This window comes from Lepidochelys olivacea, assembly GCF_965140295.1.
Source record: "Lepidochelys olivacea isolate rLepOli2 genome assembly, chromosome: 1".
NCBI lineage: Eukaryota > Metazoa > Chordata > Testudines > Cheloniidae > Lepidochelys > Lepidochelys olivacea.
This window is the reverse complement of record NC_140411.1, coordinates 235,887,717-235,914,407: the sequence shown is the minus strand read 5'-3', so window position 1 is coordinate 235,914,407 and position 26,691 is coordinate 235,887,717. Positions and strand designations below refer to the sequence as shown.

General features: G+C 42.5%; 1 protein-coding gene across 4 annotated transcripts in view; it reads left to right on the top strand.

Moving 5' to 3' along the window:
- The window catches only part of BCAT1 (branched chain amino acid transaminase 1), a 108,499-nt gene extending 82,229 nt beyond the window's left edge, over nucleotides 1-26,270 (top strand). For all 4 annotated transcript variants that reach the window (XM_084620334.1, XM_084620335.1, XM_084620333.1 and 1 more), the window contains 4 exons: nucleotides 7,802-7,887; nucleotides 8,774-8,914; nucleotides 10,350-10,424; nucleotides 16,739-26,270. In XM_084620334.1, the coding sequence (XP_084476460.1) occupies nucleotides 7,802-7,887; nucleotides 8,774-8,914; nucleotides 10,350-10,424; nucleotides 16,739-16,780 (344 nt within the window). In that variant the 3' untranslated portion in view covers nucleotides 16,781-26,270. The remainder of the gene's footprint in view (nucleotides 1-7,801; nucleotides 7,888-8,773; nucleotides 8,915-10,349; nucleotides 10,425-16,738) is intronic.
- The last annotated feature ends 421 nt before the right edge of the window (nucleotides 26,271-26,691 follow it).

Here is a 26,691-nt window from a genome sequence, read left to right as displayed (position 1 = left end):
TCAGAGACTCTGACCTTGCAGTTCTGTGACAGGCTGCAACTGCCGCCTTTATCTCTTCTGCTTCCGCCTTGTGTGGCTTCTGTCATGGCCTCTAGCAGGGGCATCCCCATCCATTCCTGAACCATGACCTGTGTCCACAAAGCAATCTGACCTTCCTTTTGAATCATGACTTTCCTGCTGAGCAAGATAGGTTCATATTGTCACTGTAGCAGCTTCTCCTTTCTCCCAGTGGCCCTCTCTTAGAAGATAAAGTGTCGCATCAATCATCCTTCTACATCTTTAATCCTGGTAAATTGCTTTGAAGATGTAGGACCAGATTTTTAAAGCTGGGCTCGAGCTTGGAAATTATGCCACTTAGACAACTGACTGTCTAATTACTGTGTGCAACCAGGTATTTAGACACTTGCGTACCTTCACTTGTGCATGCAATTATTTGTGTCTGCAGTTCATAGAATAGAATATCAAGGTTGGAAGGGACCTCAGGAGGTCATCTAGTCCAACCCCCTGCTCAAAGCAGGACCAATCCCCAAGCTTTGCCCCAGATCCCTAAGTGGCTCCCTCAAGGATTGAACTCACAACCCTAGGTTTAGCAGGCCAATGCTCAAACCACTGAGCTATCCCTGCCCCCAGCTGGTTGCTAGTACAGAAGGGTAACCTGGTTTGAAGGACTATGGGCCTGATCCAAAGCCCATAAAAGTTGATAGACTCCCATTAACTTCCCAGGGCTTTGGCTCAGATCCTAAATAAAGGCAACGTGTTGTTCCACCATCTGCCAGTCTCAGAAACAAAAGAACAAGAAATCGGTATTCAAGCTCTGATCCTTTTTATGCTAATGCAATGCACACTCTTGTAAAATGCCATTTCATTGCCATTTTTCTGCCAGTGCTATAGTGGTGGTTAGTAATGTCTCACAATGGAAACAGCATTGTGCTTTATTTTGCATAAGGGTTTGTGAGTCAAGATACCTGGGTTCTATTTCCAGTTTGACTGCTGATTCTTGGGCAAATCCCTTAAATGTCTCTGTGTCTCAGTTTATACAGCTGTAAAATAGGGATAATATTTACCTAGCTCTAAAAAACTTGCTGAGATCAAGTGAATGATGCTATGTACGTGAATTTTATTATTTAATATTTCATCACAGTGGATTAGATATTGTAGCCATTGGGCCAAATTCACTCCTCACGTGCACCTTCAGTGGAGTTACACCAGCAAGGAATTTGGCCCATTTGGACAGCATGAACAAGAAGTTGGTTAGCATTCAGTGTTCTATTTTTCGACCAGGAATAAGCAGAAGTTATCCAGCTGCAATACCAGTGTGTTACCAGTGCACTACTGAATAGTATCATTGTGACATGGGTGGAACAAACAATCTGCTGTTCATGCCATCCAGCCTAAATATATGCCAACCCTATTCCAAAACAGACCTGCCATTACACATGCTATGATCACTTGCACTGAACGGGCAATTAGCTATTTAGCAATGTATTACTAAGCAGCCTGGGTAAGACCTAAAACACCTACAACTTAGGGCCCCATAAAAATGTTGCCACCAAGAAAATGCGCGCCAGTGTATAACTGTCTACCCGCATGCACCGTGGCAAAAAGTGACTGCTGTTGGCTCTGTCTCTTCATAAGGAATGCTACTGGTCCCAGGGTGACCAGATAGCAAGGGTGAAAAATCGGAACAGGGGATGGGAGGTAATAGGCACCTATATAAGACTAAGCCCCAAATATAGGGTCTGTCCCTGTAAAATCGGGACATCTGGTCACCCTAAATGCTACTTAGGGGGTCCTTGTTTTGTTTGTTTCATTGTGCATATATTGCAGTGGGGCGGGGGGGGGATTAAACATAGAAATAGTGAGATTTGGAACTAGAAATCATGGGTACGGTTTAAGCATCAGGAACATACACCTCATTGTGTGTGCAGGGAGTAATGTAAACTCTGTGTGTATGTGCTATGTTTTTTGTGTTCCCTCATGAATGCACTAGATGGGGACTGATTTCAGCAGTGCTTCAAATGAGGGTCCATTTTTACTGCAAGCCGTTTCTAGATCAATTTATCCCTGGTATTGGACAAAAGAGGTGTCTAACATTCCAGTCTTGGGCGGATCCTAGAAAATGTCTCATTCATACTGGTGGTAGGGGGAGGGGGAAATTGCCCAATAGCCTCTGGTAAATTTGCATGACACACATTATGCTGATCCTGTACATTTAGCATTGCTCTGGCTGAATGTAGCTAAATCTGGATCACTGTTATTCCAGGAATAACTGAGCTCAGTAGTTTCCATTCATGAAATACTGCTTTCATCAGTGGCATATTTGGAGAGTGACATATACCTAGGAAGGTTTCCATGTTTACCAAATGTAAAGCTTGATCACCATGTGATCCTCCAGGCCTACCTTTTCACAGCACATAACGTTGAGAGACAAAGGGTGACAGGAGTGGAAAGCATGTTAAATGAAATGTCTGTTTCTCCTATCAAGGGGCTTAGCTTGGCAGAGATGAAGACCTTTAAAATCAAAACAAGTGTACAGTCTAGGGAATACACCAAATGGGGGCTGTACACCATGGAATCTGTTTATATTTTCCAGTATACAGAGGCAGTGTTGAGAATGGTTGGTGCAAAGAGTCAGGACACCTGGGTTCTATTTCTGGCTGAACCATTAAGCCACTATGTGATCTTGGGCAAATTATTTAGCTCTGTGCCTCAGTTATCCCATCAATAAAATGGGAAGAATAATACCTACTTCATAGGAGTGATGGGATGCTTAATTCCTTAAAAGTTCTTTGGAATCCTCAGATCAGGGCCGGCCCTAGACCACATGGCGCCTCAGGCGAGGTGCATCTTCAGCTCCCCCCTCCATTAAAGTTTTGAATATCTTCTTTTTTATTGCATTTATAGCCCGTTTCACCACTTTGATGCACAATTTGCATGCATGATTTATCCCTGTTATATTAGATATAAATTTGCACACAAGGATCTGTAAATCTTCATTCTTATATCTCATTGACTGACTGGCAATGCCCCGCCCCTTATATACCTACAAGGGCATAGCTGACAACATTCTAGGAGGTTCGAGGAAAATGTACCTCTCAGAAAGTCTGGAAGGTTCCATGAGATTCTACGAAGGTCCAGAACATTCTAGATGGTTAGTGAAAAATGAATCCACATACAGAATACCTGAAACATTTTACTTCAAACATTCTATTTTCCCGTTTGTCACTAACAACAAAAATGGCACCCCGAGCCCGGTGCTCCTCCAGGCCGGCACCCCAGGTGGTCGCCTGCCCCTCGATCCAGCCCTGCCTCAGATGAAAAGACTCATAGAAGTTCAAAGTAATGCTCTTATGTGTGAAAAATAGAGTTTGATGCTTGTTAAAATGGTCATTGTTTGTGCTGCAGAAAGTGCCATGTGGTGGTGGAGCTTGAAGTTTGCTGGTGACACAGTGTGGGCTGTTAGATGCACAGTGATCCTAAAGGGATGGATTCTTTTTGTAGAGAGTGACAGAGAGATTGACAAATTTATGGGATGACAGACAGAAAAAGGGGAAAAAAGAGAGGGGCAGAGGGCCTGGCAGCAAGTAGCAATTTGGAACAGGGAGGGAAAAATGGAATGGAGACCTGGGGTGAAAGGAAAGTGTGAGGAAAAGAGGAAAAAAATGAAGGAGAGAGCGACACAGAGGGAAGGAGAGAAGAGGATTATAGGGTATGGACCCCAGAGCTTCCTGAGGCCTATGTGACCCAGAAGTTCTCTTGGTGGCCCCACCCCTGCAAACATTTTGGTGTTTTTCTCAGTGTTATAGTAATTTACCTAGCCCTAAATTCATCCAATATGCATCAATCAGTGCATGTTCATAAATACTTGTGTGATAAATGAAGGGGGTGTAGCTCCCTTTTATGGACACCCAGCCAGCCAGTTAGCTATAAAATCCCTCTTGGTGTCTGTTCTCTGCTTGCTTTACCTGTAAAGGGTTAACAAGCCCACAGGTAAAAGAAAAGGAGTGGGCACCTGACCAAAAGAGCTAGAACTTTTTAAAATTGGGAAAGAAGCTTTCCCTTTATGTCTGTTGTGTCTCTCCAGGAAAGAGGGGAACAGAGGGCAGCAGGAACGCTGTGTAAAGCTTTAAGCCAGGTATGAGAAATCAGATCATACCTAGAATTACTTATTTGAAATCCCCCAAATATGTAAGTAAATTAGGAATGTTTAGATAAACCTGATCAGGTTTATTTCTTTATTTTGGCTTGTGGACTCCTCTGTACTAACCCCAGATGTTTTTGTATGCTTGTAACCTCCAAGAAAGCTATTTTGGGTGCTTAATTTTTAGAATTGCTCTTTTAAAATCTAGGAAAAGCCTAAGTTCCAGGTGTATATTCTTCCTTTTGGTTTTTAATAAAATTTACCTTTTTTAAAAAACAGGATTGGATTTTTGGTGTCCTAAGAGGTTTGTGCATGTTGTTTGATTAGCTGGTAGCAACAGCTAATTTCCTTTGTTTTCTTTCTCAGTTCTTCCCTGGGGGGAGGGGGGTGAATGGGCTTGAGGGAGGAATTCCCAAGTGCTCCTTCCTAGGGTTTTTTGCATTTGGGTGGTGGCAGCGTTTACCAAGCAAAGGTCAGAGAAAAGCTGTAACCTTGGGAGTTTAATACAATTGGCCAGTATTAATTTTTAAAATCCTTGCTGGCCCCCATCTTCTGCACTCGAAGTGCCAGAGTGGGGATTCAACCTTGACAACTTGCATGAAAGACTTGAAGCTTATGTTGTTCAGTAAAATGCAATTTTAAAATCACTTCAATGTTAAGCTCCCCAGATCTGGGATGGTCTCTTTGGTACATGTTTGTTCAGTGCCTCGCACAACGGGGCCCTGGCCTCTCAGTGCTACTGCAGTAATGACAATGGAGTCTCACATCAGTGTCAACATATGAGCATTCAGCAAACACTATAAATGAACACGTATATGTGAGTTCAGACCAACGTGAGAATTGCAAGCCTGGTTACATGGGGGACAGACAAGAGCGTCCATGACCATTGCAGGCTGTTGTGGCCTTGCTTTGCGCTGTTCATGTTTTTCACCTCGGGTGTTGATGATGCACCTTGCTTCAAAGCAGTTAACAGCAACATGACAAGTCTGCTGCCACCTTGCTCTGTTGTGGGCTGTTGTTTCCCAGTGACTGGGATTGGCTGATATGCTTTCATGCATGACTTCAGTGTGTCTATATTGTTTGTACTGGCCACCATGAGAGCCGGTGCCTTCCTGTAGCTGACCAGAAAATATGGCCTTGGGTATTCTTGAGTCTGCCATACAAACGAGATGCCAAGACCAATGCATAGCTGAGCTTTTTTTGAGCATGCTTTGAATGTCAGCCCTCTGACAATAATTGAGTATTTCTTGTCTCACCAATTGACCCTGCAAACAGACCGAAGGTCGTGCATATGGAACTGATCGAGTTTCCTAATATAGCAGCAATATGTTGTCCAGCATGACTGCCTAATAGACATTTAGCTTAGTGCTTATCTTAACACCCCTGTAATTCCATAAGTGGTGTGACAGCATTCCAAATGCAGAGCTGGCCTTGGCTATGCAATCGGTAATCTTCTCATCAGTTGTGGCATTCTGTGACAACATACTCCTTAGGTAGCAGAACTTCTCCATGGACTGGAGAAGACCATCCTTGATCTTAATAATTGGGTAGACAACTGCATCCCCTGACATGTGTTGGTACATGTAGCAAGGTGCTGGTGCAAAAGCACCTAATTAGCCCCTGCCAAGTCAGCTCCAAGCAAGGGAAGCAGATTGGGGCTGATGGAAAAGGCCTGATGCTGGCCTTAGGATTGGCAACACCTGCTGGCCTGACAAGCCAAGGGCTATAAAGGCTGGGAGGGAGCCAGAAGAGAAGGCTGAGGGGCAGCCAGGGAGAAGTCAGTCAGGGAACGAACGAACTGACGGACGGACGGACGGACGGACGGACGGCCTCCTAGCTGAAGGCTGACTCTGCCTGTAAAAGAGGTTGAGTAATCCTGCAAGGCTTGTAAATAGATACACTGGTGGTGGGATAACTGTAAGTAAATAAAGACATGGGTGTTGCACAATCCTGAAGCCTCTCTGAGCCTTATTGGGGCAGCAAGCAGGTCCCAGGAAGAGGGGTGGGTCATGGATCCTGTTACAGTACAGTACTTCAGTTTTCTTTAGATTGATTGTGAAACCAAAGTGATTCACTGTACAAGTAAAGTGATCAGTTATTAATTGAACATCATCAATCGAGTGAGCAACTGGTGCACAGTAATCAGCAAATTAAAGCTCCTTAATGTGTAAATCTGCCACTTTCATGCAAGAACCGAAGCGTTGAAAATTAAACAGCTTATAACACTGCAGAGCTGGGTAAATACTCCTCTGTCAGTGTCATGAAATGCATCCATAAGCATAGCCAATAGAAGGATGGAAAAGACTGTGGCAGCCAGCACAGACAACAGTGTTTTGTGCCACTGGTGACCAGAAAGGGGTCTGATATCTCCCCATTTCCCACCACTCTGGCCATCATCCCTTCATGGAAGGATGGAATAACAGAAAGAAACTTTCCAAAGATGAACAAAAAATCGAGCAAGAGGCAGTGCCACAGAATTTCAAAGGCGCCCCCGTTGTCCACCTCTATAAACGTAAGGGTGAATGGGCAAACTCTGATAACTACTAGGGCATTTCCCTTCTCTCTGTTGCTGGGGAAATTATTGCACTGGTCATACGGAATTGACTTAACACCTATCTTGTGGGAACCATCATCCCTGGATCTGGACAGGGCACTGTAAATGTGATCTTCACAGCCTGTCAGCGTCAGGAAAAGTGCTGGGAGCAAAACTATGGTCTTTATGTGATGTTCGTCAACTAAGTTAAAGCATTTGTTTCCATAAATCATGGGGGACTCTGGAAAGTTACCGCAATACAAATAAATATATATAAAAATCAATAAAAGCAGACGAAGAGGAAGTTTTCCCACACAGGGCTGTTTTTCCTATGTGCTAATATAAATCCAGGAGTTTACAGCTTATCAAAATGTCTCTCCCATGAAAAGACAAATGGGGTTTGTGAGCTCATCGTCCGAGTTCCCAGAGATGGGCAAGCTGAATGCGTATGGAGCCACATTTGGTACACACATGGTACCAGACGGAGATGATGACATGCTACAAGGGAGGCAGATGCTCCTCTAGGTGACCCCAGGCTGGTAGACATAATATGCAGACTTGACAAAATTATATAAAGCTGGCAGTTTAAAACATTTTGCAGGTTCTCATATTCTATCAACTCCATGCTGTTTGGCAGCTGGCCTGGCAAGCTTTCAAAATAATTCACAGCAACCAAAGTATATTTTGGATCTTATACACATCCTGCTCCACCATTCATGGTAAAGCCTCTGAAGACGGAACAGTATCAAGTGTGTCACAGGGTTTCATATTGAGGCCCATATTATTTCTTCTTTTCACTAATAAGAGGAGTATGTACATTCAGACATGATCAAATTTGATGATTCCAAAGTTGGTGAAGTAGCACGAAACTTGCGTTACTCGAGGGGGCTTTTTCACACCCCTAAGCTATGTAAGTTGTATCAGCGTAGGCTGTAGTGTAGACCTGCCCTCAGATATATGCATAGATTCAAAACGGGTGGCATCCAACTGAGTTTGTGCAATTTAGAAACTGCCTCTGAAATTCTAACCAATGTTTGTATCTTATGATATCGGATATTGCATGTTGGTATCTGATATTTCTGCTCTCATTTAAATATTTTATTTTGTTTGTATTTTTGGTTCAACAGAAGAGGAACTGGCAACCCCACCGTTAGATGGCATCATTCTTCCTGGAGTGACGAGGCAGAGCATCTTGGAGCTGGCACGCAAGTGGGTGGGTGTTTGCCTTGTCCCTCAATAGTAGCAATTTTAACAACCGTGAGATACACTGTTATGAAAATAACTCATTTATTGCATTCAAGTAATGGCTCACAGTTCCACCTGATCCTTTAAACCAAATATGAACTGGGGAAGCATGTTAAAATTAAAAAGTCTGGGCCAAACCACCCAAACACTAGCCTTTGTTCCACAGAGCCACATGCAGTCTGTTTAACTAGTTCCCAATTGGTATTCCCACACAAAAATCTTCATTAACTTTGTGTGAGAGTTGCCAGACCCCATATCCCGTTAATACAGTTGGCTTAAAGTAAGGAAATAAGCAATTGTCATTCATCACCCCATCTACATTCTACTCATCAGCTCCTTGTTCCACCACCTATAGGCCATGTGTCTCCACCTTCATTCTGAGCAACCAAGGTGCAGCCTCAAGTCCAGCCATAGATATAATGCACTAGCACCTGTATTCTTTCAGATTCCAAATCTGTACTTGCATACAAGTTCTCATGCACAAAGTGCTGTAAGCTCAGCAATGATCAAAGGCATACAGGTCCTCTGTTTTATATCTCATCCAAAAGTTCTGCTGCGGCTGCACAGTGTTCCTGAACACCGTGTGGAGGTTCAGTTCCAAATTTGAGGGGAAAGTGCCACCTAGTGAATTGCCATCATCACATCTTACAGATCTTGGGTTTTTCTTGGAGGTCATTCATCTAACTACTGACCAGGCCTTGCTTAGCCTTATGAGAACTGAAAATTGACTGGCTGCAACTGAGTTCATTAAAAATATCACCTCTGTGATACAATTACGGGTGTCTAATGTAAGGAAAGAATTACGACCTTTAAGAACATATGCTCTGGTTCTGTCTTTCTGATCTCTGGCGCAGGGAGAATTTAAAGTGTCTGAGCGGTACATCACCATGAGTGATCTGACAGCTGCCTTGGAGGAAAACAGAGTGAAGGAGATGTTTGGTGCTGGGACAGCTTGTGTCGTATGCCCTATTTCTAAAATATTATACAAAGGCAAGGTAAGGAAAGTATTTGTGTTTATTTTTTTCTTCCCCAGATAATTACAGCTTGGCATTGTCTGAGGTTCATGCAGGAAGTATCTTATCAGTATATTGCCTCCTATCTTCTTCCCAACTTCCTCTCAAGTTGGGGGAAACTGATTTTTTTTTTCAAAATTCCCCCTCCCTCTTTTTTGTGTTTAATTTGAAATTTCAGAATTTCATTTTTTTTTTACCAGCTCTATAGTTGGTTGAAAAAGGGGGTGGGGATGGGGAGAAATTTATTTTAAATTTAAGTCAAAAAATTCATTCATACAAAAAAAATCAAAATTTGAAATTTAATCCAAATTTTGCAATTAGAAGCATTTCAGCCAGCTACGTGATGTGATTTGCAGTCAAATCTTCCTTTAATGGGGAGGCTGTCAGCCAGTCACAGTTCCTCAATTCTGTTCTGCCCATCCCTGGTGTAAATTAAAATGGCAGAGGAGGAGATTTTAAATTCTTCCATCAGCATACAGAGAACATGGCTTTGCTCCACCATGACCACTCCCCTTCCATCCCCTAATAGTCTCCTTCCTAACCCCATCCCATGCCTGACTTAATCCTTCCCCTTATACCAGGCAGTACAGCTCTGTTGGAGAGGACACAGATGGCAGAGCTGGTACAGGAGATGGCATAACTGTTTCTGTCTACTATACACCAGCTGGGAAATTCCTCCTGAACAGGGGGAATTCTGTAGAGCATTTCTCTGTCCTGTTTAAGTTCACTTTGCACTGCTTACATTGCATAAAATGAACCTAGCAGACCAGTGAATCCAGCCCAAGGTATATTGATATGTTTCTTTGGGAAGATAGCCAAAAGAACAAATAAAATAACAGTGTAGAAAATGATGTTTCTGACAGATGGACTATATCTATTAATACAATCAGGCTTTTGAGATATGAATGGGAAACATTAAGATGTTGAAAATTATTGTAAATGTAGTTGTTTTAACACCATATACAGTGTAGGTAGTAAACAGAAAGGTGCTTCTTTGAGTTGACTGCCCTCCTCCTCAAGTCTTACTGATTGAGCAAGAAGGTAAGTGTGGTGTCGTGATTAGTCCTTGCTTGGACTCCAGTAGCAGCTGGGTTCTATTCCTGGCTCTACTGCCACTCCTTTGGCCAAGTCACTGAGGGGGGCCTAAACCAACTCTCATTACAGTCAATAGAAGTAGTGCAGTTGATGTGAATGGCAGCTGACCCTTGAGCTTCCTGTGTCTCCTATAAAATGAGTATTAATGATCCTTACTCGCCTGATGGGAGTGGTGTGAGGTTTAATTAATGTTTGTGAAATGCTTTGAGATCCTCGGATTTAAAAGGCATTTTTATATGTATGTACTTGCTGCTGCTGCGGCTGTTATCTGACTGTACATGATGACCTTCTAGGAATTATTCTCATTTTAATTCCATCCTAGAATTTGCACATTCCAACTATGGAGAATGGACCTCAGTTAGCAACCCGCTTCCTGAATCAGCTGACTGATATCCAAGTAAGGGGTTCTCTTCTTTGGTATGATAACATAATGAAAGGGTGAAATAGATTGAATAGTTTTTCTGTTACAGGCTCCAGGAACCAAAATATAGACTTTCTCCAACCTCCCCTGGCACTGAAACCTTGGTAGATTATCAATGGTAAGGGATGGTACAGGAAGATATTTACCCTACATATCACTGAGGGATGCTATTTTCCTCTTCAAAACTTGCCCTTCCTCTTTCATCTTGAAACAGTGATTTTAATACAGGTGTGAAATACAGGAGTGCTTGTAAAAGACTGATGTTTATGTACTTGTCTCATGACATGGGTTAGGATTATAAAAAGTTATACCCGGTCATTATCCAGAAACTCCAGTGGCAGCTGTTTCATCTTCCCTTAAAAAAATACACAGTCAGATAAAATCTAATATCAACTAAAACTGACTTCCACAAAATAGTACAGCCAATCAATTTTTAAAAATCCCACAAAATGATGTCTTGGATGGTGGAAATGGTATTAGATATTGGCCAGTAACTGCTATCTTGTAGGCTCAATGTCTTTCTGATGATGAAGCCACTACTTGTTCCCAAAGCAGTTCCTCCTCTAGTGGCTTGTTGTATGTTAAGAGGGATCTACCATTTGGCACTTTTATTTGCTCTCAATATCTAGAGAGGCATGTTTTACATCTGTCAGTGCACAAAGACTGTCAGTAGCATTCTGGACATCCTCAAGAAGCTGAGCACCAGTGTCCTCCTTGATTTATTTAGATGTCTTCTCTTTCTCCTGTAAGGGGTGGTAAATGATATATGACCTCTGCATGGATAGAATAGCTGTTACCTTGACAGGTTGCAAGTCACTTCGTTTGAGAGCTAACATTCTCTCCTGCTTACTATGGCAGTAACTCTTTGGCATTCTTCTCATAGTATTTCTTCTGATCTGGGTTGCTATAGTTATTTCATAACTGCCCCAGAGTTAATGGTCTGTGGCTTAAGAAGCACATTAGATGTTGCCACTAAGGTTTTTATCCTCCCGCCGGTGAGCTGCTGAACTGGTGATCCTAATAAAACATTGTGAGATGTGTTGCAATATCTATACTAAATATGGATCCCTTGAATCTATCAGGGCTTTTATATTAAATTTTTAATTACTCTTCTGCAAATCTTTAGTAAGGGCTTCACCTGGTGTGCATGAACTGATACAGCCATCAAAAAATTGTCAGATTGAGTCATTCATTAATTGTGGCCCATTGTCTGCTATTGACTCACCTGGAATCCCCTGGCTAACATACTGAGATTTACAATGTGATATTCAATGTGTTGTACAATAGAGTAGTTAAAAATAAAATAAAATGATTAGCATTCCACTAACCCTTCATTTTTTAAATCAGGTAGTGTGCACCAGCCTTGGACTAGGGACAGTCGGGCAACTTTGGTAGTTTCAGTAGTTCTTTTGGATTCTTGTTCTTCTATTTATTGCAGGTTTCACACATGCATACTATCATATAGATTCTGTCCCAGCTGCTTTTCACCACCCTGCTGACACAAAGCGGCTAGAAAGTTGTTGAATCTGTGCCCTGCTGGATTCCCCCTCTGTGACAGAAATCTCAGATGGCACAGATCCACCATTGTGGGTCCTAGGCTTGTCTCCAGTTCCCTCATGGACACCATCCAGCGTAGTCTCTACACCTTTTCGAAACAAAGTATTGTTTGATCACAACAGGAGCATAAGAAGGCAAAAAGGGTTTTCAACACAACAAACAGCCTATATGCACGCCTGTCTTACCTAAAGCTTAGGTAGGCCTCGCTTATCCGGACACCCCACCACTGGGGTGGGGAGACAGTTTGCACACCTGCAGTCTCTGCATCCCTGTCACCTGAGCTTCAGGGACTCAGGTTTTTATCCACTACAAAATTTTGTTTATTTTTTGCCTGGGTTTCCCCTCTCCTCTGCCAAGGCAAGGGTGTCGAACCCAGCATGGTCTGAGATAAACTTCAGAGGAAGTAATACCTGCTTTGTCCCTTGAAGTATTGGTGGCTATCAGGTGGGCTTCTCCATTTTCCTGTTTACCTGCAAACTAAGCCATGCTAAAAATAACCCTTAATAATCATATAGCAAACAACACAATAATAATCAAAGTGGCAGATAGAACACATATGCTGATAAACTATCACAGGCAGCTCCCATTTCACGGGGATCATTTACATTCTGATTCCCCCTCAAAAAAATCTCCCCATTTAATTTCAGTGGACTACAGTACTGTTTGCTGTGCTCTGCTAAGCAGCTTCCACATTCCACCATGGAGGTGTGGAGCATTTCTGTGTTAGAGGAAATGATTCCCATATATTTGTATTTAGCATGTAAAGGGCTTGTGTGTTCTTCTGCATAAAGATGCTGTATGAATTAGGCCCATTTGTCATAGTGGTCTCTATATGAGGAGCTGGACTGAGACTACTAATTCATTTTGTGTATGCCAACTGACAGTGATTAGATGATAGGCACTTTCAGTTCCAACGGTGAGTGCTGCATTTGAACCAGTAACCTAGAGGTGAATCACTCCGTATCCAATTACTAATCACCGCTGGCATCCAGTTCCCTTGTATGCAATACATGCTAGTTCAACATTTTCAGATTTCTTTGATTATTTTGCACCCAGATCTGTTTTCCTGCCATTTACTGTTTTTTGTAATCCACAGTCCTCCATGTGCAACAGGATTTACTTGGATTTGAACAGCTGTTCAGTGGGAAGTAGCACTAGAATGACTAATTAGAACTCTGTGGGCAGAACTGATTACATTTCTCATGGCAGTAGCAAGAGACGGGAACACTGCAATATATGTTTACACTTGTGTCACTGAACGGAAATTGTGATCACTAAAGATCCATAGAGATTTTAGATGAAATAATTTACTCTGTATATAGCACTGGTGTGGTTATGAATGCATCAATCACAGAATACTGTGTTCTTTGACAGCTTGAGTTAGAGGATTTAAAGATGAGGTTCTCTCTGGGAATTGCACTGCCTCTGAAATGCCAATCAATGCTGGCAATCTCCTTCCCTAAATAAAAAGCCCTGAATGTTTTGGCTAATATGGCCAGTGGTCCTAAATATTGTAGATTATTTATGGCTTTCTTCATGATGATTTGTATTTTTAAGGAGGATGCAGTGAAAGCTTGTTTATTTTTAAAGTGTAGATCAGAAAGCAATTTGGGTGGGATAGGTGAACAGTTTCAGGTGAAATTATTTGTATTAGGGTAGAATTTAAAGGACATGATCAATATCAGGGCCCCATTTTGCTAGGCACTGTACAAATATATAATAATAAGAGACAGTCCTGCTACTCTAAATAGGCAAGCCTGAGAAAATAGTGGTAGAGAGGGTTGGCTAGAGACGTAAGTATTGTTATCCCCATTTTACAGATCAGAAGCAGAGGAGCAGAGATTGAGTGATTTGCCCAGGTTACACAGGAAGTCTGTGGCCAATCCAGAAATAGAATCTCATCTTCTTAGTCCCAATATAGTGTCTTAACTGCACAACCATCCTTCCTTTCTAAAATCTGAGAATGAACACAAACCTTTGGCAAAAAAAAATGAATCCATACTGACCCTTTCAGGGAATTTATGGGAGTCTGGATTGTGATTTCAGTTTTATGCACCTCTGCATTTCTTGGTTCTGAACAGGGTGAGACACTGAAGTCTGAGTGAGGCTGTTCTTACAAAAAGAAGCAGGAGGTACTGGAAGTCTCACAAGAGAGCTTGTTTTCATGAGATATCCTGCCCATTTTTGCAGGTTCTGGAGGTTCAGATAAATTCCCAAGTTTTTTGAGTTTCACTCAGTTGCTTGACAGGTGAATTAATAGCAGTAGTTATCCTAATTAGCAGAGTAAACGTCAGCATAAAGAACTCACCTCTTTTAATGGAAACTGCTGATGCAGCCTCTGCTCAGTACAGCTTGGGTGGATGTGAAGGGAGACAGGAGCCTTTATGGTGCCTCATTGCCCAGTGCTTGAGCCAGGCCAATTTCTAGTGTGAATCAGAGGAGCCTCACAGCTGCTGTGACTTATACCAACTGCCTAGGACCCCCAAGGGGCCGTTCCAATAGTAAAGGATCACTAGGGTTAGAGCCAACTCCCTTTTCTCCAGTTTCTACATTACAGCGTCTCTTTGCTACTCAGGGATTAGCCCATGCTGGGGGAATCTTGCACTGTTTGGTTAAACTGGCATTTGGTTGCTTTGCAGTGCCAGGGAAGCATGAAGCACCCATGGTAGGGAAAAGGAACTGGCCTGTAAATGTCATGAATGGAACCCTGCTTTTCGAGCATGGTGTAACACATTCTGTGAGCTGCACTGCAAATCTCTGTCCAGTGATAGCAGAATTAGCAACAAGGAGAAGAAATATCCCCAAGGACTGTTAGAAGACATTGTGGTGTTGTGTTGTACAGAGAGCTGTTCAGCCACTTGCCTTCAAAGACAGCCCTCCCAAATGCTGTTTCTTCAAGTGAACACAGTAACAAGCCAAGAGCTTTTCCTCTTCTTGGGAATTCATCTTTTAGATTGCTCTTCTGCCCTAAGGTTTTTCTCATATGGTCTCCATGCTTCCACACTCCATTTCAGTGTGTATACTGGGCTACTAAAGATGTATAGACTACAGTGCTTTCCGTATGCCGCTGCCCTCAGCTCTCTGTCATCTTAGTCTGACCCACAGGTGAAGTCTAGAGATAATCTGAATCCCAGTCCAGTGCTTTTGAGTCAGGAGATCTGGGTTCCATTCCTGGGTCTGCCACAGTTCCCTGTATGACTTTGGGCAAATTATTTCATTACTATGCTGCCTCTTTTATCTGTAAAGCAAGGATACTAATTCCCTGGTTTGTCTGTCTGTTTAGATTGTAGACTCCTCACGGCAAGGACTGTCTCATACTATGTATACGTACAGCACCTAGCACAGTGGGACTTGATGTCAGGGCTTTTAGGTGCTATTGTAATATAAGTAATAATTGAGTAGACATGACCGATATTTGAGATTAGACTTTACCTCCACCTGCCCCTTAACCACAATCCCACATCATTTACTGATTTGCCATCTCTCTACTCTTACCGCTGTTTCTCTCACTGTAACAGGGCTTTACCTTCACCTTCATGGTACACGTGACTCGCTAGTTAAAAGCCAAAGTCCTCACCTTCCAAAGATAAACAAAAGTCCAAACCCAAAACAATGTTCAGCCCTCCTGGGCTCGAATAATCTTTTTCTTGGCCCTTCCCAGGGCTAATTTGTATAGCAATAGTCCTTTCTCCACCCAGGTCCGCCATGGTCTCCCTCAGTGTTTATGTAGAAGTTGAAAGGTAACTTCCTTCCACCCTCTGTGGCCAGACAGTCACAAATGGCCCTTCCAGCCCACTCTGGACTCTGAACAATTCCTTGTCCCATTGTTGCAGAGAGTTTCCATGCCCTCTCTCAGGAGGATCCAGTGCTCCATCTACTACTAACCTGTGTCCACATATAATTTACCTAAATGAATGAGCTGTGTCTGATTACAGGGTTTGTGACCGAGAGCCTTAGAACTGTTTACCTTCAGTTTAAGATCAAATGCAGTGTCAGTGTAATAGCTAACTGTCCTCTGCCCTGGGACTGTCTTGAAGAGACAGATGGTAGGTCTTTTTCATCCCTGCCTTCTGTAACCCTGTTTATTACACAGTGAGAGCAGACTCATTCTTCATCCACAGTAGATCTGTTTTATTTGGTTTACTATGTTGGTGTAACATCTTCTCTAATTTTACTCTGTGGTATTTGTGGTTAGATTTATTTCAGGTTTAATAAAAAAAGATGTAATAAAAAGCTACTTTTTAAAAAAAGGGAAAATAGACGCATTTGCATACTGGGGCCTGAGCAGGGGCTGCACATGTGAGCAGATTAGTAAAATGGCCACAGGGAATAGTTGCGGAACTTTTAACACAGGTTGTATTAAATGCATAGACACCTCCATCAAAGCAGGACTGGTCTGCTTTATATCATCTCACAGGAGAGTATCTTCACCCCTTCACAGCCTACTCACGTAGAGATGGATAAAGTGTCAAACTGCCTTCAGCTTTGTTTAAAACACAGACTGAAGCTAAGGAATAAAACCACAAATAATCTGTTTTATGGGGGTCAGCTATGGCAGTGGAAAGGAGCTTTGAAGTGGGTGTAAATTATAATTACTCCTCCCTACAGGTCTCTTTACCCTGCCAGAGTGGTGGAAAAGGGCCTTAGAGTGAACAAGAATCAGGTCCTGGGAAAATTTTGTTGGTGCAGAGTTACCTTTATTTCCTGAAATATGTTCTTTGTTTTTGTTTCAGTATGGAAGAGAAGACAGCGAATGGACACTCCTGGTGTCATGAATGCAGAGTGGCGGGAATCAGACCTTCTGTACTCTACCCGACAGGCCAAACCATTACACCAGAACAATCGCCGATTTTCTGTAGCTGCCTGTTTAGAGCTGTGCGTAGGGTAGTCTGTGTTCTCCCTTTCCTCCCCAGGGTGATTGTTTCCACATACCAGGGAATGTGAACACAATCATTATGATTGATACCATAGTCTTGCTAATAGAAGCCTATCTTCTTGTTAGAGGTGCTAGATGTAAGCAATAGAACTGTCCCAACCGTTTTCTTGGTGCCTCCTTGTGTCTTATGTACAGTCCAAAAACTTGTCAAATACTCTTCAACTGCTCTTCAGTGTAAGCCACGGTGTTTTTTCAACTGCCACCACTACCGGAGCAGACTGCCATATAAAAAAAGTTGCCCATTACTTAGGAGAACAGTTACTATCCTTTAGTCCTATTTCATTTGCATCCTCAGGCAATGGATTGTTTTTCTCTGTTACTCCACTTGTGTGGGAGGTTCCTCGCTGCATTCCCAGAGCCCTGAGGAGCCCCTGTTTTTTATTCTGCCAACATCATACCCTCACCTTTTAAGGCCCCATGTCAGAGCAACCGCTTCTTTAGAATGATGATGAATTGGGGGAAATCCCTTCAGAGCCCAGCAACAGCACTCCTAAATCAGCTTACAAGAGCTAGTAGTGATCTTTCCCCACCCAAGGCTTTACAGTGCTCCCTGGCCTGGCTGGCTCACTTGTTTCTTAATATGATCTTTCTATTTTTCTGAAGAGGCCATGGCTTTCCAGTATGGGTTCTCCTACATCTTCCCCTGCTTGCCAGTGGAAAGTGCTCAGTGCAGGAGAACAGAGGGATTTCGTTCGCCCTTTGTCATTCTGCACTACCATGTTCCCTTACCTCTTCATACACCACTTGACTCAAGATACACTCTCTTGTTGCTATTTGGAAGCAGATACAGAGCTGTTAGCTCACAATTAGGAAAATTAATAACTTCTGCACCTTTTCTTTAATCCTTAAATATGCCACCATCCATATAAGCTTTCTCATCTATGTGCACACTTTTCTCAACTAGTTTTAAGATGTCTCTTGCCAAAAAGGAACTACAGTATTCTGTAGCAATACTCCAAAATGCTAGGGGCCTGCTTCTTCTGTTACTCTGGCATATAACTGATGTAACTTCATAGCTGTCAATGGAGTTACACCTGCATAAAATCAAATCCTACATTTTACACTAGCCATACAGCAGTATTTTGGGAACTAACTAGTATTTTTTTAATAAGGGGGGAAGAGTTTCTCTCCCACACTTTCTAACAGACCCCACCTCTAACTAGCAATTGCTAACACAATGTAAAATATACTAAGCATCATCTCTAATGGGCAGCCCACTGTTTTAAGCCACCACTTAAAATTATCCACAGGGGTTTCTTGTACAATATTTGGTCAAACATTAACCCTCAGTCTCTACTAGGCCATCATTTTCTGCTGGTCCCATGAGTGGTGAGTTAGACACATCTTTCTGTAGTCTCTTCTGATACCTTATTGAAGAACAGTTGAAGGTTACCAGTGACAATTGTTCAGAGTGAGTTGTTGGACAGTGTTCTATTTAGACTATACCTACAAGCACAAAATGTTATTTCATTTATGGTAGCAGTAGTACTCTGCTCTCTGTTCTCTGTTCAGTTTCTTGCGGTGTATCATAGGCCACTGTTAGTTTGTTGGTTTTTGTTGGTTTGTTATTCGTCTACTGGAAAAATTAACATGGGGGACACATTGAGATATGATGTGGGGTAAAAGCGTTTTTCCAACAAGGCAAGTACCACAACTGGAGTGCCTTTGACTAGAGTGTGTGTCACAGAACTCATACAAGGTTACGTCATGAGTGAGACTAAATGGCTTCCTATTACTGGACTGTAACCTGTTCCCTCACGTTTAGCTTAGATAATTGTCTTTGATAGCAAAAGTCTAGGTGGTTCGGTTTAACGAGATGCCTGGGGAATTGGATGTGCTACTCCCATACTTGAGATATCAATAGTATTAAAAGAAGTTGCAAATCAAATTCCCCATGGACAGTGCTGACAGTAATCTACTCACAAGTCAGAGTGAAGAAATGAAGACCAGTTACAATGATTGATTTAGAGTGGTTGACTCCTTAAAGAGGTGAGTGAAACTGTTCTTAAATCAGACTACAATAATTTTAAGTGGGGCTCGACATTGGCCTGTACTTGGGGTGGTCTACACTGACTTTTGGGGAGACCTGAGTTAGACCTCCTGTCTTACCTCTTCACCTCTTGTACTGCTGGAGACCTCAAAAGTGCAAGGGCTAACAGAGGACAAAATTGGAAGGTCCACAAAAATCTGAGCTATTTCCTAGAGAAAAAGTGAAACCATGTGGAGCGCTCCCAGTCAGCTGGTGTCACCTCTGTGAATACTTTTGCTCCCTCTTAATGAATTCAAACAGCCTTGATTATTTTCATTCAGGCTCTGGGTGAATAGGTTCCAGGTTTTAAACATTATATACTAAATAAACCAGCAGAGTATTTTGATCTTGCATGACAATCCTGTGTGGAAATACATAGCCTGTGTTCTGCATCTGTATTATTTTATCCTTTTATCATAAAATTCCAAGAAATAACATTTGTAAATAACAGTGAGCACTTGAGAGATACTGTGTTCTCCTTATTTTAGCCCATAAAGTTTAGGAAGGAACCATGCTATTCCCTGAGCTGATAGATTGTAAAAGAACATCTGCACATCTCTTTTCCATGAGCGCTATTTGTTTAATTGTAGCAGATTAACATAGAAAGGCTATGGTACATCATAACTAGGCAATTATCCATTCTTCATCACTTAGTTATGGTTACACTAATTGATCATTTAAGAAATAAGATAGTCTAACATTAGGAACATTTGAGGCTGTTCAGAAAAGATCAACAAATTAATAATTGTGTGATATTTGCATAATTGGCTGCAATTATTTAATGTTTAATTGGGTTGATCAAATGCAATTCAGCCTCTCACATGTGTATGCTTTACAAACAGTGGTACTTTAAAATGATAATGATGAACTATAATTTTTGCAAGTTCTTTCTTTCCCCCACTTCATTCTTTGATTATTATTTTCAGCCTTGAGCATGTTCCTAATTTTCAGTTTAGTTTCAGCTATTCTTCTGTCGGGGAAAAAAGTCCTAAAAATGAGATCCCATTTCAGAGGTCCACAAAAACTAGTGTTTTATACAAACCTTGATGATGCAGGAGTTGTGGAATTAGCAGCTGTCATTGCATTGCCATATTCGTAATAGCAGTTCAGGGTAAATACACCCAGGGGTAACAATTATTTATTCTGGTGAGAACTCTGGCAAAGGATCCTCAGGGTAGAAAGTCCATCCAGAGGAGGTTGTGGCAGCACAAAGCAAATGTAATTTCCTTGCCCGGGGAGTTAGGAGGGCAGCAAGGACCAAAAAATGGGAGATGTTGGCCAGGGGGACATGGCCATTGGATGTTCTCACTCAATATAATCTTCAACAGCGTCCATGAGAAGGATTCCCAGAAAACCCCAGCCATAAGCGAAGTCTGCCCACATCCCCGAGCAGAAATCCCTGAGGGACCGCAGTGGCAATACCACCTGCCCTTTTTCTGGATGAATCACCACTGGAGTGCAGGGAGATATAATTGAACCTTCCCTGCCTAAGTGCTGGTGATTCTCTTGTCCTTATTCTATATTACACCTGGAGAATGGCAATCTGAAAAATAGGGCATTTGAAAGGTAAGGGTTCAGCATGTGCTGGTGGGAATGGACACACAATAGGGTGTGTCCACACTTCAAGTTAGAGGTGCAATTCCCAGATTGAGGAGACATACCCATGCTAGCACTGATAGAGCTAGCATGCTAAAAACAGAGTGTAAGCCGCGATGGTGGGAGCAGCAGGAGGGGCTAGCCATCCGAACAGAGGCCCAGGGTCTTAGAAGGGATTGTACACAGGGAAGCTAGCTCCTTAAACTACTACAGCTGCGCTTCTGTTTTTAGCATGCTAGCTCAGTCAGAATTAGTGTGGGTATGTCTCATTGAGCTGCAAGTCGCACCTTCAGCTTGATGTGCAGACATACCCGATATGTGAACCATCCCTCGTGTCCAAGCGACTGGTAGTGGGCAAGGCAGAAGAGGCAAGAGTTGAGAGCTATTTCACAGACCCATCACCAGTGGGGAAGGAGAGGAGGGACTCTTGTCCAGTGTTATCTATAGAGCAACCTATGTAATCTCCTCAGATCACTTAGCCCCTTTCCTTTGCTTCAGTATGTAACAATGCAACGTCCTAGAGCAAATGTTGCAATGCCCTGTCAGAGCATGACACAGTGATTGATCTTCCAGGCCTCGCTCAGACTCCTTTCACCTCTTCATGACCCTGCATATAGTGCACAGAGGAGACAGGCCCAATAATGAGAGAAAAGCAGCATGCAGGTGTGTGTACTTGTATCACAGTGTAGGTCTATGCTGCAATAAAAAAACTACAGCAAGTCTCAGAGCTGGGACCAACTGACTTGGGCATGTGCTCCAGGGCTAAAAATAGCAGTGCAGATGATTGGACTGGAGCCTGGGACCCTCCCCTGTCACCAGGTTACAGAGCCCAAGCTCTAGCCCAAACCCTAACTTCTATACTGCTGTTTTTAGCTGAAAACGCAAGCCCCATGAGCCGAAGTCAGCTGACCCAGGCTCTGAGACTTGTTGCTGTGGGTCTTTTATTGCAGTGTAGGCACACCGGCATTCCAGATACCTAAAGCAGGGCTAATACTGAAGACTTACCCAGAGATGGGGTGGGTTCTCCATCACTTGGAATCTTTAACTCAAGATTGGAGATGTCTTTCTAGAAAATATGCTGTAGCTCTGCCAGAGGTTATGGACTTGATGCAGAGTTTACTGGATGAGCTACAGCCTATGCTGTGTAGGAGGTCAGACTAGATGATCATAACGGTTCTTTTTGGCCTTAAAAATCTATTTGTAAGAAGTTTGTATTTATAGCTCCCCTGGGCAGTCAGTGTCTGTGCTTTCAGTCATCGCCTGGGTCTTTCTCCCCCTCACCTATTTTGCAAGTAATGTTGGTACAGGTAGGTGCCAGCTTTTTCCTTTCCCTGGGGTGCTCAACCCCTGCTTAGGGCACAGGCCCTACCCCCACTCCACCCCTTCCCCCACACCTCTGCCCAGTCCCTGCTCCTCTCCCCCCTGCGCTTCCTGCATGCTGCAGAACAGCTGCTCACAGGAGGCGCTGGGAGGGAGGGGGAGGAGTAGATTGGCGGAGCTGCCTGCAGGTGGGAGATTCTGAAGGGAGGAGGAGAAGTTAATCGGCAGGGCTGCCAGTGGGTGGGAGGCACTGGGGGGAGGGAAGAACTGGCTGCTGGTGAGTGTTAAGCATCTGCTAATATTTTTCCATGGGTACTCCTTGGGGCTAAATTTTAGCACAGTCAGTAACTCATATTAATGGGTCCTTTGCAGTTAATTCCCTATGGTGCTGGAAAGGCAATTTCTTTCGCGCTGAAACAGATTTCTGGTCAAAGAGTGTGGAAGTCATTAAAGAGCAGCAGAATGAGGAAAAAGGTGATGGGCTTTTATCTGCACAATACATTTTATTGCAGGTGTTTTACTCATCCCAGTCTGGAAACCTCTTCTTCCAAAATACTTTTATGAAAACTTTTAAACCTCTATTTCCTTACAAATGGTCAGCCTCTAGACAAGAACGTGCAGGGCATTCCATTAATTCAAATTCTATTAAATATAATGAACAAAAACATCTTTAGTCTAAAGTGTAAGTCTGGGCTCTCATGGCCTTCATGAAATGCAAAATATACCTCTGAATTCTGATTTCTTTCCATGTATTTAACCAAATTATAACTGAAAGCTGAGTAGGCTATTAATACCTGGAGCATAACACAAAACCCTAGCCAAAAACTTTTTACCCTGAGTTCTTTGATTCCATTTGCAAAATGGGCCACATATTAGAAAGGATGGGAGTCTGAGCAAAGGCTGAGGAGCCACATACTCCAGAGTTTCAGTTCTGGCTCTGACATTAACTCTGCAATCATGGGCAAGTCATCTAGCCTCTTTTTGACTCCACTTGCCCACCTGCAAAATGGAAATAGTGCAACCTAACTGATTGGTGGTGTGATCTCATATTTTTGGCTTAGGGGGCATGGGAGAAATCTTAAAAAGTCTGCCTTGTTATGAGCACAGAAGCTGGGAGCTAGGAAGACATTTCCTCATATAGGAAGGTTATCCCGTAACTGCATTCATAAAGGAACACTTGTATTAGAATCGTCCTACCTATTCCTTTATTAAACATGGTGTTTATTAGCCTAGGTTCCAATATATTTTCCCTGACCAGGATGGAAAAATCTGACAACTGTATTAGCCAAACCATGCTATAGGTGTCCCCAATTGCACAGATGGGGACTTGATTGTCCATTGTCCTTGTGCAGTCATTTACACCAGTGCAAAGTAGGTGGAAAAATGCTACCAAATCAGACAGGTCATGCTTTTTGGTCTGTGGCACAATTGCAAAAGTCATTTCTCAGACACAAAAAAACCCAGAAAACCCTCTGCCCCCATGGGCTAGAGAACCATGCTAGTACCTTACTAGCACCAATCATGTTGAAACACTCTGCTGGTGCCAGTGTGGATAGACCCATGTGACTCCTTTACTCTGAAGGAAGACCTGTGTTGAAATACACAAAATAAATCCCCCCACCAAAAAAAGAAAGAATAGAAAGAATCAATGTTTTGGGGGATATATTTATTCTGGGTTTGCTCATTTAAAAAATTGTGATTTAAAAAACCAGACACTATCAGTCACTTTTTACCTGAATTATTAAGGCCAAGATATTAAAATTGGGCCCTAACAGTCAATGGGAGCTGCTGGGTGCTAAGCACTTATGAAAATTTGGCCATTTTTTCAGGAGTCCAGATAAAGATTCAGGAGTCTAACTTTAGGTTTTGGAAGTTATGTTGCCTAAATGTTTAGAATTGCTGGCTGGGTGAGGTTATTGTAAGAAAAGAGACTAAGACTTTGAAGAAGAAAGTAACCATGATTTACAAATGCCTGTACAATTCTTTGTAATAACCCCCATGGGGAATCACTTATGTTAATGACCAACTATGTCTTTGGAAAAATATTAAGTAAAATATGTTCTCTTTCCATCCATACAATAGTTAGTCCTCTTGGTACATTTAAGTCTGTTTTAGAACTTGATCCTGCCAGGTGCTTAGCAGTGGACTTAAGTGGGAGCTGATGGTGCTCAGCAGCTATCGGAGATGCTTGCCATCCAGCAGGATCAGACACACTGAAGGCGTCGTCAGATCTAGTACATCTGGCGTAACTGTAAAAGTGATTGAGATAAGAAAAGAGGAGCCTCTGATAACTTTCTGTACAGGAATATTTACAAACTTTTGGTTTTCTTTTTAAAATATACATGGATTTTAAAATAATTTGGTTTAATTTTTTTTTTAAATTCCCCAGCAACCCCAAACCCACCCATAATCTTTAAGAAGTTTCCAGAAGAAAAGCAAGCAATGGCTGTGACACTTTCTTAGGGTACCCAGGACTCTGAGTCACATTGTTACCCTGCAGCATCCAGCATGAGGAAGTCTTTCTTATGGTAGCTGGCTCTCAGCTCCCTGTCACTGCCAGCCCTTCAGCCATTCAAACACTCTCCTCTGGGCTCTGCTGGCCCTTACTTTGCCTTGCAGGTTAACAATAGGTACATCCCAGTCCCTGAGCCACTCCAAAAGCATCCTCCTGATAGTGTCCAGCCCCTGTCACGGGACACTCTGTAATTACGAGGATTGCAACTCCCAAGGGAATAGAACACAAGTACCAGCTTGTTTGATTCAACTGAGTACAAGCTCCAATCCAAGAGCACAGCACTGTAATCTATTAATACTCAAAACAAATATAAATTTATTAATAAAGGTAGAGATTTAAGAGATAGCGAGGAACGGTAATAAGAGCCAAAGGTTACAAATAAAAGTATAACACACGTCTGCTAGATTAAAACTTAACTGTAGTCTAAAATAGTCTCTCACCTCAGCTTTTTCTGCAGAGTTGCTGGTTTCAGTCAAGCCAGGATCCAAAACATTCATGAATCACACCCCCCCGCCTTCCCCTCCACCAAGGGTGTTCCTCAGTGACGTGGATAACATAGGGGTCCTTTTTCCTTTCTCTTATACCTCAAAGTTGGTCTTTGCCCTCCTGAGACAAGACAACCCCCGGTGGTTCTAGTCTTTGGTGTCACCCCATGTTGCCGTCACATCCTCAAGTTTATTTAGAATACGAATGTAGCTCCTATTGTGTTTGGCTTCCAATGATTTTCAGTCAATACTAAGTGCTAGTGGGAGGTGCCAGGGTAAAGCCTTCTGTCCCCAGGACAGGTACAGCAAGGGCAATGACAGAATAACCTTCTCCTGCAGTGCTCCACTGCAGTACGTCAGTCTTGTTCTGGGGTCTGCATAGTATTTCTAGGCCCATTCAGCTCTGAGAACAAGACTGTCAATTAGTGCCAAATGTTGGAGTGATGATTTACGATGTGACCCGCTATTTGGGAAAGTGCTGATCACAAGCTGAAGTGCTCAAAGTTATGCACATGCTTTCCTGAATCAGAGCCTGACACCTTAACTGAGACCAGCAATTCACTTCATATAGGCCACCAAACAGAGTCAGGTGCTAGAGTCAAGCCAACCCTCGAAGAGGAAAGGTTCCATATCTTTTCAAATCCCACGCCCACAAAACCTTTCTGTTATCTAACATGCCAGCAGCTGGCGAGGGCTCATGATAAGGGGAGAATTAGATAATTGTTAACTATGGTCATCCCTTAATTTAAGATGGTGCCAAGAAATTAATCTCTTTCCTCTCCAGCTTTCACGTCCTAGTGGGATTGCCTGGGCTGCTGCCGTATAAATTGACTGGATATTGAAGGGTCTTTATCATGATGAGCAGTAATAGGGGTTTTATATGAAGCTATATTAAAGCATTTTCATTAGCGTGGTAAGTTTGGGTCGATGAATGCCTCAGTCAAATCAGTTTCTGAATTGGTTATTAATGTACGATAGAAATAGGTGGAATTCTGGTGTTTTAAGTTGGAGAAATTGTCAACTTAAACAGGGAGAAATAAACCCCTCTGAAGAGTCTCTGCTTTCATAAATGTTCAAGTTAACAGGATATTTTACCAAGAGCCAAGCATATAAAAGTATTAAGGGAACAGATGTGTGTGGGGAAAATATTGGGTAAAGGAAACTCTACCTCATCCTTCTTTAAAGGTTTCATAGAAGCACAATTAAACACTTCTCATGGCATTGTTATACACAAACCATCTGGCATGAAAGAAACACTTTATATTTGTATGTCTAAACTTCCTGTTATAACTGTATTTTGCTGGCAATAGAAGCAGTCTATATCGTTTGCAGTTTCCTCATCAGATCTGTAATTATGCAGTGTTTCTGGTTTCAATAAAGGGATTTAATGGCCCCCTGTCTGTGGCATGTTATGAAATCTGCACTGTCAAGTACATCTAATATGGCATAATTACCACATGTATGTATAAAATTTAATCGTGAAAGCTGAATTTAAACAAAATATTTTACCAAATTAGACCAATGGGAACACCCACAGTGCTGAGGAGCGAATTGTGTCATAAAAAGCCTAAATTCTGGTTGTGCCTTCAGTTACCCATTGAAGTGAAGGGGCATGACATCCAAGGAAATGGGTGAAGAATTGGGCCCTAAGAATATCAGACATGCATCGTTCTAGCCAAACCTGGATGCAGAGATACTTATGTCATTCAGGTAAAACCTGTTGGGCAAATGAAGCAGTTAAACTGACTGGCTACTAACCACATTGTCAGGAAACAGCTTTTAACAGCACATCAGAACTTTGCAGC